The following is an 18,778-nucleotide window of genomic DNA, read 5'->3' on the forward strand; positions in this document are numbered from 1 at the left end:
CAGCCTCATCTCAATAAACACTGTGTGAACTATCATTATCAAATGCAAGTGTATTGCTGTATTGATTGCCCTCTAAAAGGTTTTTGTTGCCGTAAGGACAATCAATTAAAGTTTTACCCTTAAATTCAAAAGGTCAAGCAGATCTAAATAAAACTGCTGAAATTACTATGAGGAATAGTCTCATTATACTGTACATAAATACCCAAAATACGACCTACAAAGACAAATGGCTTAACTAGCTACCATACCAAATTTCATATTCAACATCAGCACTAAGAAGCCTTAGCCACTGGAATATTGTAAATAAATATAGCTAGTTTTATCAATAGATTTTTACTCATCACTCTCCACTCACTTTTGTCTGTACAACCTTTTCCTGTATACAAGGTTGTGGAGGCCTGGAGCCTATCCCAGAAGACTTAGGGCTGAAGTGGGGTACACCCTGGATGGAGTGCCAATCCAGAATATAGTAGATAAATATTCTAGATATAGTAAATCTATAGTAGATATAGTAAAAATATATATAAATATTATGATGGCGGGCTTACAGCCACTGTTGAGCCATATTAGTTGAACCTTCTTGCTTGAACCTTCTTGCTTGCTTACACTCACCTGCAGCCTCTGTGTATGTAAGAAGGGGGCGAGGATTGCTGATACACCTGGGCTGGAACGCAATAACCGCTTTCCATTTTCCTGTTGCCAGCGGCCTACAGGAGTGGATAATTACAAAGCCTAAATTTACAATTGTTCTTTGTCCCTGAAGAGTCTGCAAACTCTGTGTCGGTTTCACCAAGAAGGAAGCTGAATGCCTTGCATTCATGCATGCGTCCCGCTGTCTCTGCCTGCCTTGCACCACCTGCTCTGTGATGCTCACCTCAATTGTTCGGCTCGCCTTGTCGCGAATTAGAGGACACTGCCTACACTGGGCTATACTCCGTGGACCCACGCCATTCACCTATGCAACACCGAAAGCACTGTTCTGCTTCAGAAGTAATGCACCTAACACCACATACGTTTAACCTTTCTGCTGAACATTGTCTCAATAAAGACTATTCGTGCTTGTCGAATCTGGTATCCGTGTTTTCTTTCTGCTTGTCAATCCTGTTACACTGGTGGCGAATGCAAGCAAATAGACCGGAACCAAGCCCACAAAGGTCTCTGGAGGAATATTTAGGCCATCTTGGAGACCTCAAAACAAGCATTTAACAATAGACACTTTTGGAGCAACTTTCACAAGGTCTGCATTTGCATCTTTAGCATCGCATGGCTCGAGAGGTGCCCCTCTTTGATCCACATGGAGATGTGCAGTCCCTGTTAACAAAGCTGATGCTGCACGATGACCTAGAGGCATTCCTTCACATCTTCAAAATGTAGAACAGGAAGGCTGGCCTCAAGGCAAGTGAAGCAGCCTTTTCCTTGCAATTTTTCTTTTTCCGATGAGGACATGGAAAATTATGATTTGCTCAAGATGGAAATTCTCACGCGTTGTGGGATTTTCAGTACTCGATCTGGGCGTATGACTTGCATGTTGAGAGCTCAGCTGGACTGCCTCAACCAGTGTCGTCACACTAGCCCGCCCCGTGCTGTTTCCATCCAATGCTTCATCGGGAAATCTAATGGCAGATACTTGTGTACAGGCGAGAGGTTTTGGAAGTGCACATGGTCAAGGACCACAGGAATAAACACATTCTTAAATCTGGAATTATCCCTGAACTTCCTGTGCATTTGTTCCTGCAAAAAGCAGGTACACCGTTAGTCCTTAAACATGTTAAAAAACTGCAACAAAATATTAATGAAGTTGTCCCTAGCAAGCCTATGACCGACCAGCTTGTATTCCTGGTCAGTAATCGTGTGCTGCTGCTCCTCCCCAGCACAACCTGCAAATTTCTGGCCCTGGCAAGGACCATTCACCATTCTGGAAGAAGTCGGGCTGGTGAATTACAGGCTGCAACAGTCGGGTAAAAGAACTGAGCTGTATCAGGTGAACTTGGACTTGGTGAACAGTGGATCAAACCTACACCACGCATCTCAGCTCTCACCTCTCTCTTGTCAGTCGAGCAGGGCCAGGAGTTGAGTGAGCTAGTGGAGCAGTTAAACAATGTGTTCTCCACAGACCTGGGGATCATACAGCTGGTAAGCCATGACATCAAAATGGCGTCTGGTGCTACTGTTAATCAGCTCCTGTACCAAGACCTGAGTGCCCGCCGTCATGCCATAAAAGCAGAAGTCGAAAGCATGCTCCAGCATGGCATCATAGAGAAGTCATCAAGCCCCTGCTCAAGCCCAATCATGACAGGGCCCAAACCAGACGATACGATTCATCTCAGTACAACTTCTGGTGGCATCTTAACCTTTGAATCATTCCATCTTCCGCGTGTAGATGATCTTGTGGATCGATTGAGGAAGGCCTGGTTCATCAACAATTTAGACCTACTGGCAGGTGCCCCTAATACTGGAAGCAAAGAAGAAAACTGCCTTAAGACAGACCAGGGCCATTGGCAGTACCGGGCTCTTCTCTTCGGTCTGCTTGGTGCCTCAGCTACTTTTCAGCGGCTTATGGACATTGTCCTGTAAAACCACTGTTCCTATGCCTCTGCGTACTTAAATGACATAATCATCCATTATAGTAGCTGGGTGGCTCATCTACACCACCTCAAACAGGTCCTCGGCGAGTTAGCAGCGCTAATGGCAAAACTCCATAAGTGTCACCATGGGCTGCCCGAGTCCTACGACCGAACCCATGACCAAAAAACAGATGGTGCATCAAAAGGGCATTCCAGAGCAGGTGGCTGGACGTAAAAAGAATACCAGGCATTCAAACAACTAAAGGCCCACCTCACCAGTTTCCTAGTCCTCTGAAACCCTGACTTTGATCTCCATACGGACATGTCCGAGATTGAGCTTGAAGCTGTCCTGTCTCAGGAGCTCGACAGTAAAGAACATTTAAGTAATCATCTTAAATGTAAGTAAAAAAAAATCTCTTATGTAGAACAGAATTTTGCGACAATAGAGAGGGAGGCTCCTGCCATTAAGTGGGCAATAGAGAAGTTGAGATTATACCTAGAAGGGCTGCTCCTTACAAATCAAGCTCCTTTACAATGATGGGCAAAAGCTAAAAACACCAATCCCCAAATTACAAGCTGGTTTCTCTCATGGCAAGATTTCTTATTTTTAATCGTTCACAGGGTCAGCCCTTAACCTAGAAATGCAGATTGACCGTCAAGAAGACACACCCTGTTCTTGTCAGCAGGTGCAACCTTGAAGGTTGTGGGGGAATGCTGTGAGTGGAGCTTAAAGCTGCTCGCTCAAACCACTCACAGAGGGTGGTGCTTGCTGCTACAGCTGGGCCAGCATGAAAGAATTGCCAACATTTTACCATCACCAGCGGCCTATAAATACGCTATGACACGCTCAACTGGTAAGTAGATAATTTCAAATCCTTACACTTGTTCTCTGTCTCTCTCTGACTCTGCAAACTCTGACACAGTTTCGCCAAGAAGGAATCTGTATGCCTTGTGCTCACGCATGCGCCACGCTGTCTCTGCCTGCCACCTGCTCCATGAGGCTCACTTCACCAGAGGACACCAACTACACTGAGCAATGCTCCGTAGAACCATGCCATTCACTTAGGCACCACCAAAACCACTGTTCTGCTTCAGAGTGTAATTCACCTTCGTCTGCATACGTTTAACCCTGTTGCTGAATGTTGTGCTGAAGACTGTTAATTCTTGTGGAATCTGCTTCCTGTGTTTTCTTTCCATATGTCTCTCTAAAGTTGGATGCAAATAGAAATTTCTGCTAATCGTATGCACTGATTTGTAAAAAAGCATACATACTGTATATTTAACAAAGGGAAGGCTCTGTAGATATGATGTGGTGTGACAACCTTTATTCAGAGGCTTGTATGTAAAAGCAACATGATTAAAGTGGGAAAACATACCTGAAAAGATAAAGAGTATCTAAAAAACTGGCTGTGTCTAGCTGAACTGTTCTAACTAATTATAATGCTATTTTCAGACAGATTGTTTTTTTATGCTTTTTATAACTTTTTATGCTTTTGACAACTTTATTATGCTTTTGCCATCACTTTGGTTTAAAACAATTTGATGCTGGCTCCCCAGCACACTGCTGCATAGGATGGGTGAAGTGCATGTGTTTGCGTAGTATATTTTCACATTTTTAATTTCACCGCTCATTGGCTTTCACAGTCGTTTTATGCTCATTTTCTTTTTCTTATTTTTGATCTCCCCCTCTCTTTTATCCCTGTCTCCCTCTCTCTACCCTTTCCCCTTTCTATCATCAGGATGTACAAACCGTTTTCCTTTACAATCCGTATTTCACTCTTTATATAAAAGCGTCTTTCTTCTTGTCTGACTTACTGTCCAATATGCTGCGTCATTCTTTTCCAATAACACCAAGCCCTCAAGCTGCTCAGACTCACGTTTCAACTAAAAGCTGGACTGTTACAGGATTTGCTGCTCTTTTCTCATAATGGCGCTTTGATCGATTTTTATTGCTTCACTGGTCATAGTCATAACTCAATATCCACTACCAAGCCCCTCCCTTACCGAGGAGTTCACCACCTGGTATCACCGCATCCGCACATTGATTTCTGTCCCCCAGGGCGCACGCTGCAGGCACAGGCTTGCTTATGGATTGTCTTGTTGAACAGTTAAAAATCCTGCCTGCTCAGCATCAGTGACCAGTCCTTTCAATCAATAAGGTATCAGCTTTCACACAGCCTGGCAGTGTGATTTCTGATCCACAGGCTTTTGGGGCAGAACTGGATGTGCCCTGTTGCTGTATTTCTGGAAGACAACATCTATAGCATGAATGCTTAATTTAGATGATGTTTATTAAAGTTACATTACAGCTATAAAATGAGGACCTCTGTTATCCAAAATCATAGAGGTGTACATGCACCCACATTTTTTCCCCTGACTTCACTGCAGCTCAGTTTGTTTTAATTCAGTTCCACTTGTGTGGATCTTCTAATTATATTTGATTAGTTTGTCCATGAGCAGTGACTCTCTGCTAATCTAGCCATGACCCAGTGTTGGTTTGAGAGCTCTGGTTGGCGTGATCATAAAGCAATGAAGCAATGGTGATTCAGCGCGCAGGCCATTGATAATGAATCTGTCACTTCAGTGGCCATCACTTCACTGCAGCTCCACTTGACCCAGCATATGATCTTTAATGCTGATAGAAAGTAGTAGATCCAGTAAAATGACACAGAGTGCAAAGAAGAGGGAAGGACAGGACAAATTATTTAGGTCCCCTGGTGCAGAAAACCATTGAGAAATGCAGTGAGTAAATTTTGTTTACTTTTTTGTAAAGAACAAAAAAGTGTTGTTCTGCTTAAATGCTTTTTCTGCAAGAGATGTGACCATTGTGCAAAATAAAGAGAATAGTTCTCATTTGGAGCGCATTGCAATGATGTTGTTTCTCACAGTGGCAGCAATGTGGTTAGGGATCCAAGTCAGTGATCAGAAATTTGTGAGTTTGAATCCCAGGAAACCTAGAGAGCCACTGCTAAGTCTTTAACAAAAAATATCATTATATCCTTTCTCGACTGTGAAGTTTTAATTTTTTTACACCATACCACATTCTAAATATACTTTAGAGACATTCGTGACTCACTACCTGTGTAGAGACCAAATGTTCCTGAAATGGTCCACATGATCTGTCATGCTCTGCTTCATCTAATATTAAAAACTTCATCCACCCTATGTTTAATAAGTACAGGACAGTTTTTTAAAGGCAAATAAGAAGCTTGCATTTAAGCCAATTAGCTTAATTCAATGCAACTTCTAAAATATCTACTGGAGAAAGGTTGTAAGAATTAAAATAAGGTTCTTGGAATTAGAATTAAAATCTGCTTTGGAAGATCCAGTGGAAACGTTCTGAAATTTCTTAAAAGGTAAGGGGTGCTTTAAAAAGGTTGCTAAAGCCTAAAAATATATAAATAATCAGTTTAAGATTAACCAAAAATAATAATAATAATTAAGTTTCAATTTATATGCTTTAGACACAAGCTTATTATTTTCCCCATACAACTAGTTAATGCCACAAATGAGGCATAAAGTCCATATACTGTATTTATGGAAAGTCTGTCTAAACCACTGAAATTAGAGAGCCATTAAATGGACACAAACCCTCTGCACTGATGGACAGAGTATTTTTAAAACAGCAGCCTGCCATTCTGTTGTATACAAACATGCTACTGTGCAAATGATATGAAAAGACACCTTACTTTAGTGCTCTATTTTAAGTTGAGCTGCATTATTATCAGACTCCTAGAGTTTCAATTGTGTCTGAAACGTTTTGCACACAAAGTTTTTTCATGAGTAAAAATGAGAGAGCACACACTACATGTCAGCATCATTAGCACTGTGGGTCTGCTATGCTTTTTCATTATCGCAGGGGTAGAAAAAAAGAAACAGTATGGACAAGATAAAGCCAAAGATGCGTGAGTGTTTGGAAGGTGTGTGTGTGTGTGTGTGTGTGTGTGTGTGTCTGTGTGTGCTGGTGGAAGTAGGAGTGGATGCGGGGGGTTTGGCTAGGAGTATATGCACTGCTGTCTCAGCAATCAATGACTACACTTTACAGAATAAAGGGCACTGTAGGTCAGACCTACAAGATAGAGAAGTTTTTTTTTCAGGATACAATGAAAGATAAACGTTTTGTTTTTTATATTAAGGGCAAGGTAAATGCAACTGTGTGAATATGAATGATAGGATGGCTGACTTCTGCTTTGCCTGTGATTCTGCAATCATGCGCTGGGGATTTTTTCCCTCATGAGTGTTAATGTGCCTCTTCGGTGGCGACTCGGTGGAGTGAAGTGCAGATAGCGTCTCCACTGGCTGACCTTGGGCCTCTAAATCTCTTTCAGAGACAGACCCATTATTTCCCCTCAGCCCAGGTTTTATTATCTAATGCAGGTCGGGACTGCCCAGTGGCTGCTATATGGAAATTGCCTGTACTGTATGTTGATTTACTGGACTGGTCAGAAGGAGAGACAGTGGAAAGATGAACAAAGGCTCCTAGAAGCTTTTATGTGACCTTTTTTTTTGATGAATAAATGTTCTTTTTTACATTTTGTCAAATACACTTATTTATTTTTTTTTGTTCATTTGAAGAGAACAGATAGCATACTTAAACATTAAAATAAAAATAAAAAATAGATAGTTCAATCTATTTAATGGCACACATTTACTGTTTGTGAAAAACAAGGTTGCATTAAAGGGCTAGTGCTTGAGACATTGGCACAGTTCTCGAGCGTTTTTCTTTTTTTTTTTTCAACATTTATTTTACCCATTTTATAACCAGATCTGTATACTGAGACGGACTGACACCCTGTTATCCTCAGCAGTAGGTTAATGAGATAGATCTTATTTCATCTCCCAACCTCACACCCTACATGCACACTTTTTTTTAGTCAACTGCCATGTGTTATAAAGTCTACTATAAAAAAACCAGCCTGTATTAAAGCGGTAAAGCATTAAAATGGTAAATTCCATGGCAGTACAGTAGCCTTTTCCTTCAGATCAATGCTTAAACCTTTGGTAGTAAATGCCGGACCACTGATTAACTTTACGGTTTACCATTTTAATGTTTAGTGCTTGCCACACTGCATTCCATTCCTTTTTTCCATATTTATTAAATTATAGACAATATAATTATGCATTCCAAATTTTAAAACAAGAACAGTAATCAATGTCTATTTGTATCTGTATTAAATTTATTCACTTTTCAATAAAATGCAAAACACTGCACATTGTCAGGCACTTAAAAATACAATCACAAACCCACTTACTTGTTCAGATGACCTTAGAAAAAATTATTATTATTATTTTAACTAAATGGAGGAGGGCATCTTTAAAGTAAAGCAATGCTTATTTCAATTCCTTCTGCCCACACAAATCAAGCAGTGCAGTGAACCTCCAGGTTATATTCAATTTCTTTAAAATGCAGAACATCATGAGTATCTGCACTTTACCTAAAAATTTCTTGGTTATTCTCTGAAGTATCCCCGTGTGAATAAATGCAACTGTTAGGCGCCCTCATGTCTGGAAAAACACGACTGCGGGGAACTTACCTCCCAACGCTTGCTTCATAACAAAATTCATCTTGATGGCTTTTTATTCCTACTTCCTTCACAGTCAGATGTTACATTTACTTCAAACTTCTTATGTTGTCCCTTGTTGTTCACCAGATCTATGAAACACACACACACATGCACACACACATACACGCACAGAGCGAGAGAGGCTTTGTAAGGCGTGAGCTCCTTTAATGCCGTAGTACTGTTTGAAACTTGACAGCAACCGAAATAAGAAAAAAACATAAAGTTTTTTTTTTTCGTTTTCCTTTGGGATTTTATTTCTGAATTCCCTTTATCTCTCTGTGAAGTAACTCTGTACGATTACATATTGACTTGCTCACACCAGATGACCTGTGAAGGTCATTAAAGGTCAATGCAGCAATTGCAGTTAAATATAAAGTGTACACCATCGTCATTTAGATTTAAATTGCTTATCCAACTTACAGGAATTAGGATCAGACAATGGCATGAAAGATGCTTGTTTGTCTGATTGCTCAGGATTTTATGACACTGCAGCCTAAATGTCGACCCATAACATTTCCTACAAATGTGCATCCATATAAACAAGTGATACTTTTTTTTTAAATGTATAAATGAACAAAGCAAGTCCTTGGAGATCCCCAGGGCAGCACCCTAAACCCATTAACTGGGGTAAACATGTTAACTTTTTTTCTAATAAAGAGGGGAAACCGGCACCTGATTGTAGTGCTTATATGCGCTCTAATGCATCTCTGAGCTATCTCTCTGTGTGTGTTCTATTGTCCTCTAAAACGCTTGCGTAGTGAAATGAAGATGCCCCAGTTCTTTGGTGATGTCCCTGTACTTGATATGCGAGGGGAATCACTTCCTTGTTGGTCAATATTTCAGCACCACTGCCGTTGGAGAGCTCCGGTCCGTCCCACTCCAACGGGTAAAACACACACACGCACACACACACGTACACACACACATGTCGAGAGGTGGTAATTACCTGTGTCCGGTGAATTCCGATCTCTCAGACACACGACGATCCTCCTCTAAGTGAAGTTCAGGTGCAGGAGCAGTGCAGGATCCTCAACTGCAAGTCCCTAGCATCTCCAGCTTCCGGGTAGAGGAAAGAAAGGACGTCCTTGCATTCACAGGCAGTGAGTGTGATGTGAGTGTGAGAGTGAGTGAGTGTGTGTGTGTGTGTGTGTTTGGGAGAAGGGGAGCGCAGCTGCCGCAGATAGAGGGACTCACTGAAACGTCCCACACGCTAAGAGAGAGAGAGAGTGTGTGTGTGTGTGTGTGAGAGAGAGAGAGAGAGAGTGCAATGATTAACACCGCCTAGTCTTGGGGCGCCCTTCCTCCCTACACTCCTCTCTTTTTCCATCCCTCCCTCCCTCACTCCCTCCCTCCCTCCGCGCACGCTCTCTCCGGAGCAGGACTGATAAGTGTGCACCTTCTTAAGGTCACCTCGGTGTCTCTCTGTATTACTGTTTCAGGAATCGAATTCAGTTTGTCAGTGTGCATGATTGTTTAGTTTGTGCAGGGCGACGTGCGCTGATGCGCTGATGCGCAGATGTAGAGCCGGTTACGAGCGCGTGATGAGGCGCAGACGCGCGTTTTCACCTCGGCTTGTCCTTGGAGCGCGCGCTGAGGAGATTGGTCACGCGCGCGCTGCCTCGCGATAGCCGCATCCTGCCGCACTAAAGAGCCTACTATGTTTTAAACAGCACGCTGCTGACTGCAATATGCGGCTTTGGCAGGGATCCAGTGCGTGTGGCTATGTGTGTGTGTGTGTGTGTGTGTGTGTGCATATGCCTATCCCGGTTGCTTAGCAGAGCGCAAGCACTGATATTTCGTGCTTTTAATATTTTCGAGAGGGGTTCTGCTGAAAACTGCAGCATCCCTCTCTCGCTCTCTCTTTATAGATCATTATTACTATTTTGAATACGATTGATTATCTCCTTACAGTGGCACCTGGAAGTGGTTGCGATATATGAGGCAGCAAGTGAAGGTTTCATCCCTGAAGTTGATGTGATGGAAGCAGAAAAAATGGGCAAATGTAAGAATTTAGGCGGGGCAAATTGTGATGGCTAGAGGACCGCCAAAACTGCAGGGGTCATGAGACACTTCTAGGCTGCAGAGGTCAGGACTAGTGTTAAATACATCTTTTAAAAAATATATTGATACGGCGATCCGAAAGTACAGTGTTTTTACAAGTAACTGCTACAAGAACGCACAGGAATAAAACAACAACTGTGTGGCAATCATGCTGGGATCTTTAATCCAGTTCTGGGGGCTCAGTATCCAGCACTCAATCCCTCAATCACTTAGAGATTGTAGGACCAGTCTAGCAGTCCTGGAGGAGCACTGGGAATGTAGTGCAGTGATAAGGGTGTGATATATGCTCTGAGGTACTGAAAGTGGTCCATTTTTGACTTTTTAGGGAAACATCAGTGTTTTGAATCTGATGTGGGTAGCTACAGGAAGCCAGTGGTTAGAGCAACTTCAAAACTGCAGCTTTTGTGGGATTTTCCTGGTCTGCACTGGTCAGGACCTTTGAAAGGTAATCCAGGTAAGGAAAACCTGTGAACTGTCGACAGGGTCATGGGCAGCAAGGGTTTACTGATGCATGCAGGGAATGAAGGCTGGCCTGTGTAGATCAATTCAATAGATGTGCTACTGTAACTTAAATTGCTGAAAGAAAGTTAAAGCTGGTTCTTATAAAAAGGTATCAGAACGCACAGTGCACCACAGCAAAGGGCTGTGTAGCTGAAGACTGGTCAGGATGCCCATGCTGACCCATGTACACCACCAAAAACACCTACAATAGGCATTTGGGCATCAGAACTGGACCAAAGAGCAATAAAAGGCTGGCCTGATAAATCATGTGTGTGTGTGTGTGTGCCATTCTGCCATTTATGTGGATGTTACTTTGACACATACTACCTACTCAAACATTGTTGCTGACCAAGTATACGCCTACATGGAAACAGTATTTCCTGATGGCAGTGACCTCTTTCAGCAGGATAATGCGCCTTACCACAATGCAAAGATGGTTTAAGAATGGTTTGAGAAGCACAACATCTAGTTTGAGGTGTTGACTTGGCCCCCAAGTTCTCTAGATTTTAATCCAAACGAGCATCTGTGGGATGTGCTGAAAAAACAAGTCTGATCCACAGAGGTCCAACCTCGTAGCTTATAATACTTAAAGGATTAACTGCTGATGGCTTAGTACCAGATACCACAGTGTACATTCGGAGATCTAGGGAAGTCCATGCCTCAATGGGTCAGGGCTGCTTTTGGCAGCAAAAAGGGGACCTACTCAATATTAGGCAGATGGCAATAATACTATGGCTGATTGGTGTGTGTGTGTGTGTGTGTGTGTGTGTGTGTGTGTGTGTGTGTGTGTGTGTGTGTGTGAGGGAGAGAGAGAGAGAGCATACAGATATGTACTTTCTGCTCATTTTATCAGGTACACAGAGTGCCTTATAAGTACACTTTAATGACCATCTGTAACTATGCAGATCCCCTGGATAACTCAGGTCCCCTCAATGATTGTGTAAATAAAACTTTAAACAGGTTTTGCAGCCAGGGAACCCTTAATAAAATACAAAAATCATCCACTGTTAATAGGCACACCTGTACTTCTGCTTATTCATGCAGTTATTAAATAAGCCAATCATGTGGCAGCAGCACAATGCACAAGTCATAAGTTTCAGTTAATGTTCACGTCAAACACTAAAATAAGGGGAAAATGTAATTTCAGTGACTTTGAACAGGGCATGATTGTTTGCTGCCAGATGGCCTGGATCAAGTATTTCTGAAAATGCTAAACTCCAGAGATTTTCACACACTGCATTTTCTAGTGTTTACACAGAATGTGCAAAAACAAAACTATTCAGAGAATAACAATTCTGCTGGTAGAAATACCTTATCAATGCAAATAAGTGAGCAGAGAATTTAAATAACTGCTTTTTTTCATCTGTAATGAAGAAAAAAATCATGCCACGATGCACAGCATTACCTTGAGGGGGGATTGCCTATAACAGCATAGGACCACGTCGGATTTTACTCCTGTCACCCTGGACAGGAATCTGAGTCTACAGTGGGTGCAGAGTTATCATGGACAGTTCAAGATTGAATACAGTAGCTTTACAGTACCATTACAGTTTGACTGAACTTTATACAAGCAGAAGACATCTTGTTCTGACATCGTTCATAGGCCCTGTGTTTTACAAATACAGTATAATGCCCCGCAAAAAAAAAAAGTCTTTACTTTAGAATCATCAAATATTTGGCCTTCATGAGTATCGATTGACTCTATTCCAGAGTGATGGGTGTGTCAGAGTAAGAAGGACAATGCACCCATCATGCATAGTGCCCACTGTACAAGCCTCTGGAGGCAGTGTGATGATGTGGGGTTGCTTCAGTTGATCAGATATAGGCTCAGCAATGTTGAAAAATGGAGCGAGCTGACTATCAGCTGATTGTCCTAAATGACCAGGTTTCCAATCAAGAGATTTTTTCTTCCCTGATGTTAAGGGCATACTTCATTTCATAAATTGTTAAAAACTGCTTCTGGGAGCATACATTATGCATATTTATTTATTTTTTTTATTTTTTTTTTTGGCCAAACACAGTATAGGAACCAGTTAATACATTAAGCATAATACAAGTGATAATAGTGGGTGGAAATTTCCACCACTGTAATTAAACACAAACAAAATCACATACCTCCTGGTTATGCTTCATAGACCCCTGCTAGTGTCAGAACCAATGGAAAAACACTGCATCACAATAAGACATTAAGAAAAAAATTTTTTCTACAAATCGCATCACATTAGTGACACTGATTAATGTGTAGTGCTGATGTAAGTATACCTGAGTCAGCAGCATTGTTGGGGCTTGTAAACACTGTGTACTCTTACAGCCACTTTATTAGACACCTGCCTTATAAACTTACCTTGTAGTTGTAAAAACAGAAAGAGGTAGTGGCACTGTTTGTCTTAATCATCCTGTAGCTCTTTGTTAGTGTCAGTTTGAATTTACAGTACCACTGATGGCAAAGTCTGACCTGTCCATCAATATGATATGAAACCTTGGATTTATTCAAACAGGCAAGTTATTTCTGCTTGTATGATTTTTGCCATTCTCACTCTCAAAAGTTGTTTTCTTTCATATTATCACTGATCGCTGTTCACACCACTCTCCGTAAACCCTTGAGACTGTTGTATGAAAATCCCTGGAGAAAAGCCATCACTACAACCGGCATGCTTATTGCCAAACATCATGCCACAGTCACTAAGGCAACTCATTTTGCTCAATTTAACTCTAACTAAAGCAAGAAATGCTGGGCTGCCTTATTCATATCACATACCACATTTAGTTAAGATGGGACATTACATTTACAGCATTTGGCAGATGTCCTAATACAAAGTGACTTTTATACATAAGGCCTTTGAGGTTTCCATCAATAAATATATCCTTACACTGGTTCACTATGTTACTCACTAGAAGTGCCATCAGTCAAACACTGTTGGGAAGTTTTAATTTAATTGAATTGAATGTAATTAATTTAATTGATTGATTACTTGGTTAATTGATTTACCCAATAGCCTAAGAAACTGGTATTAACACATTATTTACAGATTTGCAGTGACTCAGCTGGATAGACACCTAAAGAAAGTTCTACTACCTAGCTGCAAGAATAAGAACAGTCTAAATTCATCTCAATCCCTGAGAGATGGCCACCAGTTTCATCCACTGCCATCTGTTTCTTAGATGTTTAGGTAAAACCTCCACCAATAAATAAAAAAATAAAAAATCTATCTCTCGATCAATACTGTAAATCAATCAATCAAATCAAATCAAATTAGTCAGGCAGGGCCGGAGGAGTGGGGGGAGCGTGGTGCAGTAAGAAGGGTGTGGTAAGTGCTCTGAGGTAAGTGGGTGCTGGACCATTACTGACATTGTAGGAAAGCACTGAGTTTTCAATCTGATGTAAGCAACTACTGTACTCATGAAGCCAGTGGAGCGAGAGGGGTAATGTTGCTTTTGCTTTGTTTCCCATGGGTATCACAGCCAGATTTTTCCTGTTTCTAGAACATTTTATTCTTAATGCATATTTCTTTGATATTTCAGACTTGATGAATGTCAGTTTTGTTAGATTCCAAAAGGTGGGCAGACAAGACAAGGATTAAACTGAGAAATTAAACAAACAAGGTTAATTGCAATATAAAAAAGGCTTAGTAATGTTAAATTGCAAAGTGTATTTAAAGGTTGGCAGTGACTGAAAACAGGTGAGTTGAGTAATCTGGAGAAAAAAAAAATCAAGGCTGTAGGCCCTATGATAAATTATATTTGTTTTTCCTCAGTGCGGGTTATAATGTGTTATGAGGGAACATGTTTTTAAAATAATATTTTATGTAGTAATACTAAAACTAAAACAATTAAAACAAAATGTTATCCTCAGGATTCAGCTGTTATATTCAGTTAAGTTTATTGTTATATACAATACTGTGCAAAAGTCTTAGTGATTTTGTACATAATTATGCAGACTTGATAAACATGTATAACAAAATTGGTACAGCATATAATAAGACTTTTGCACAGTACTGTATGTATATATATATATATATATATATATATATATATATATATATATATATTAAAGGGAAGTATTCGTAGGCCAGAAAAGAAAGCAGAATATTATGTAAAAGACACCTATCAGACAAAAAGTTTTGCATGCATGGAAAAATTGGCAGGTTTGACAACGTCCTCAGAAGGGCTGTTTCTGGTTCTGCAGGATGTTCAGCAAACCTAAGCAGCTAATGTCCTTATGAAACTGCACAACTTGTATCCAAAACTTGTAACCAAGATTTAAGCAAAGGGTCTTTATACCAATTATTGTCTTTTTTTTTTTTTATAAATGACTGTTTCCTGTTTTTATGGTATTTTTTTAAATATAGAATTTTTTTGAAGGAAAAAAAAACAGTTAAACTTTTACACAATACTGTAATTTTTACTAACAAAACCAGCTCTGTCTACCCCAAAAGAACTTTAAAATAAGCTTTGAAGGGGGACTGAATAACCTCATGACAAAGCCAGTCCTTTTTTTTTATTATTTATTTGTGTGTGTAATAAGGGCTTTGTAATAAGGTCACATAAAAATAAGAAAATGCTTTTTCTTCTTTTGTGTCCAAATGAGTTCTCAGCGACACAAAGTTTAAAGTAACAATTTAAATATTAAGTAATATTTAGAAATATTAACTCAATTTAGTAACTATAGTGAAATGAATTGAATTGTAGTTATTGAAGTGAGGAATGGGTTCCATCTGTTAATCAGTCTATATTATATTACTGCAGGATCAGGCTGTTGTAAGGATATACGCCATGAAGGTATTTGTCAGTAGTTTTCTGTCTTTGGTATCCATGTGCTGCAACAGAATATATGTAAATGCCAGAGGTCAAAACTCAAGCTTTTTATTACACAGAGGTTTGTACAGTTTTGTTTTCAAACACACCTTTTGTCCTAATATAAGGCGTGAAGATGATTTATGTATCATAGAGCAACGCTTGGTAATAAACGCGGATTATGAAGTGGAGTGGGTGGAATTTCTGAGCTGACATTTGGAAATATTTCAGCCACACTTGTTGTCTCCAACTAAGCCTGAGCCCACATAAAAACAACAATGGCTAGGACTAAGAGTGCCAACCTTGTGAGAACACAAGAAGAACATGATATTAGGGAGGATGGTGATAGCGATGATGACTGTTGTAAGGTTCATTATGAATTCCAAGTTGTTTCAACATAAGCAATGGGAAAACTAGTGGGAATAAAAATTATATATATATATATGCTTCTGCCAATTCTTATGAAAGAGTCTTTTCTGGTAAAAGTTTACTTTAAGGAAGTGTTGAAAACAGCAAAATACCTAGTTGGTGACAACTGATGTCAACCCAAATACAAGTTTATTATATCTTTAGCTGTTATATACCCTTTTTATTTTATGTTTATGTCAAGTTGACATAAATCACATAAATATTATGTGGTATTTGCTTTTTTTATGATACTTCCCAGCATGACATACATCAGCCTGTCATGAAATTGACTTGTAGCTCAGTTTACTGAGGTTATGGAAAGGTAACACAAGTGACAGTGTCATAAATTCTTATGTTGTTGGCATGCCACTGTAATGTAATCACTGTAACGTCCCCTGGTCACTGCTCTGTGAACTCATTGGGTAAAGCCTGTTGTCTCGATATTTCAATCTAAATCAGCCAATTAAAGTGTTATAATAGTCCTAGGCTAACAAAAATTATATATATTATTATATATATATTCTTTTTCAAATGCAGAACTGTAGTTTAGCATTATTCACAACAAATTGTTTACTGTCGCCTTGCATCTCCAAGGGTTTGATTTCCAGCCATGTTCAATTCTGCCTCTGTGTGCATGGAGTTTGCATGTTCTCCCTGTGCCTAGTGTGTTGCCTTCAGGTACTCCGGTTTCCTCCCATAGTCCAAGGACATACAGATTAGGCTAATTGGCATTTTTAAATTGCACATATTGTGGCAATGAGCGTGTCTGTGTGTGTGCGTCTCCTGGAATAGGCTCCAGGTCCCCGCGAACCTGTATACACGATTAAGTGGTATAGACGATGAGTGAGTAAGTGAGTGAGTAAGATTGTCGACAGTGTAGCATGATGAATGTGTATACATAGAGTGGCACTAAGGTCAAAAATGGTAGAGTGTGAAGGTTGAAATATGTCATAGTTTCACTTCGATTCAAGCATTATAGTTCCATTTGCATTACTATCAGAAACAATGGTTCCAGGTCGAGAAACAGCTTTCAGTCTGTCTTGGTGTGCCTTTTAAAGCACAGAAGTTATAGCTGTAGCATTACTTTTACATCTGAGTCATTGACAGCTAAAAAAACAACCGGATTTTACAATAAGCATTAGAATAATCCCAAACCATAAATCTGGTTAAATTATGAACTGCGGGAAACCAAGCCTCCCACACAGTGTAGTTTATAGCAAGTGATTCACTTTCACGACCAGATGGGGAAATGATAAAAGAGATAGGGTAAAGAAAGAAACTAAAAAGAAAAGAAAGAAAAGAAAGAAAGAAAGAAAGAAAATTGGCATGATGATGGAGAGAGAGAGAGAGAGAGAGAGAGAGAGACTGTCTGAATAGTGGTTGTTCTCTCTTATCTAGTAATTAAAAGAAATTACTCAGAGCCTTTCAATCTGAATATGAAAGCATGTTAATCCAAGGATATTTGCCTTTTTTCAATTCCAAGCTTTGTTGCTTTGTCTCCTGTGTGTCCTCATTTAAAACAAAATTAGAACCTGATTGTAATTTCTGTGAATTGTTATGAATCCCTCTAGACATGTGCAGAACAAATTCTCTAACAGAAAAGTGTAGACTGTTATAATGCTTTTACATTATAAAGAATGAATTAAGAACATCGAACCGTAAGCAAGCAAACAAGTACACACAGACACACTCAGGAATGTGGTTAGATTTAGGGCCCAATAACCTTTATCTTCTTTTTATAAACACAACACTCAATTTGTCCAGATTTCCTCCCTGAGTGTGCAGGCTAAAAGTAGAGGCAATAGAGGCACAGACCCAAAAGAGGGTACAGAAAGTAAAGAATAAAGAAAAGTCGATTTTTTTCTGTGCTCTTTTCCTGTGCCTGAGGAAGTATTCCTCCACCTTCAGTGATTCCTCACTAATGGATAAGTTTCTCATTTCACTGTTCAAACCTGTTCTACCTTCAAATGATAACCATGCAATGGAGCTGCTTAATTGCAATGTATATTACGGTTCTTTAAGTAACATAATGCCATAGTAATAAAAAGCTAAAATCAGTTCATATCAATTAATTTGGAAGAAAGTACATATAGGCTTTTCTAGTACAGATGATTATAGCCTAAGAATCCCTATTGATCCTTATAATGTATATATTTACACAGTTCATTTTAAAAAAAGTAATATTGTGAAAAATTTATTTTCTTTAGGAAATGATCCTTTTAAAATGATGTTCATATATGCAGAGTTCAAAGTTCCTTTAGTGCAAAAAAAAAATACTGCATCAATGTTGCATGGTATGGAGGCAATCAATGTCTGTGACATTGCCAGACCAGGTTGATCTAATAGGAGCCTTCAGCTCATCTGTACTGTTGGGTACGGTGTTTCTCATCTTCCTCTAGACAGTGCCCTATACAGTAGATTCTCTATGAGGTTCAAGTCAGACGAGTTGGCTGGCCAATCAAGCACAGTAATATCATGATTAGCAAACCAGTTAGTGGTAGTTTTGCTATTGTGGGCAGGTAATAAGGGAAAGGAAATCAATATCTCCATAAAGCTTGTCGGCAGACAGAAGCATGATGTGATCCAAAAGTCACCTGGTAGAACTCTTCATTGACTTTAAACTTGATAAAACACAGTGGAATAACACCAGCAGATGACATAACACCCCAAATTATCACAGACTGTGAAAACTTCACACTAGACTACAAGCTACTTGGATTCTGTGCCTCTCCACTCTTCCTCCAAATTCTGAGATCTTGATTTCCAAAGAAGTTCACGTTCACCTGAAAAGAAACTTTGGACTGCTGAACAACAGCCCAGTTCTTTTCCATCTTAGCCCAGTCTCCTGACATTGAATCTTGTTCAGAAGTGGCTTAATACTAGGAA

At 39.9% G+C, this 18,778-nt stretch overlaps 1 protein-coding gene across 1 annotated transcript in view; it reads right to left on the reverse strand.

Moving 5' to 3' along the window:
- Positions 1–9,381, reverse strand: part of LOC128543393 (complexin-1) — a 46,852-nt gene extending 37,471 nt beyond the window's left edge. The window contains exons 1-2 of the mRNA XM_053513803.1: positions 9,075–9,381; positions 8,099–8,217 (exon numbers count right to left, since the gene is read on the reverse strand). Of these exons, the coding sequence (XP_053369778.1) occupies positions 8,099–8,129 (31 nt within the window). The 5' untranslated portion in view covers positions 8,130–8,217; positions 9,075–9,381. The remainder of the gene's footprint in view (positions 1–8,098; positions 8,218–9,074) is intronic.
- Between the last annotated feature and the right edge of the window lie 9,397 nt (positions 9,382–18,778).

This window comes from Clarias gariepinus, chromosome 2 (genome assembly GCF_024256425.1).
Source record: "Clarias gariepinus isolate MV-2021 ecotype Netherlands chromosome 2, CGAR_prim_01v2, whole genome shotgun sequence".
In the NCBI taxonomy this organism is placed as follows: domain Eukaryota; kingdom Metazoa; phylum Chordata; class Actinopteri; order Siluriformes; family Clariidae; genus Clarias; species Clarias gariepinus.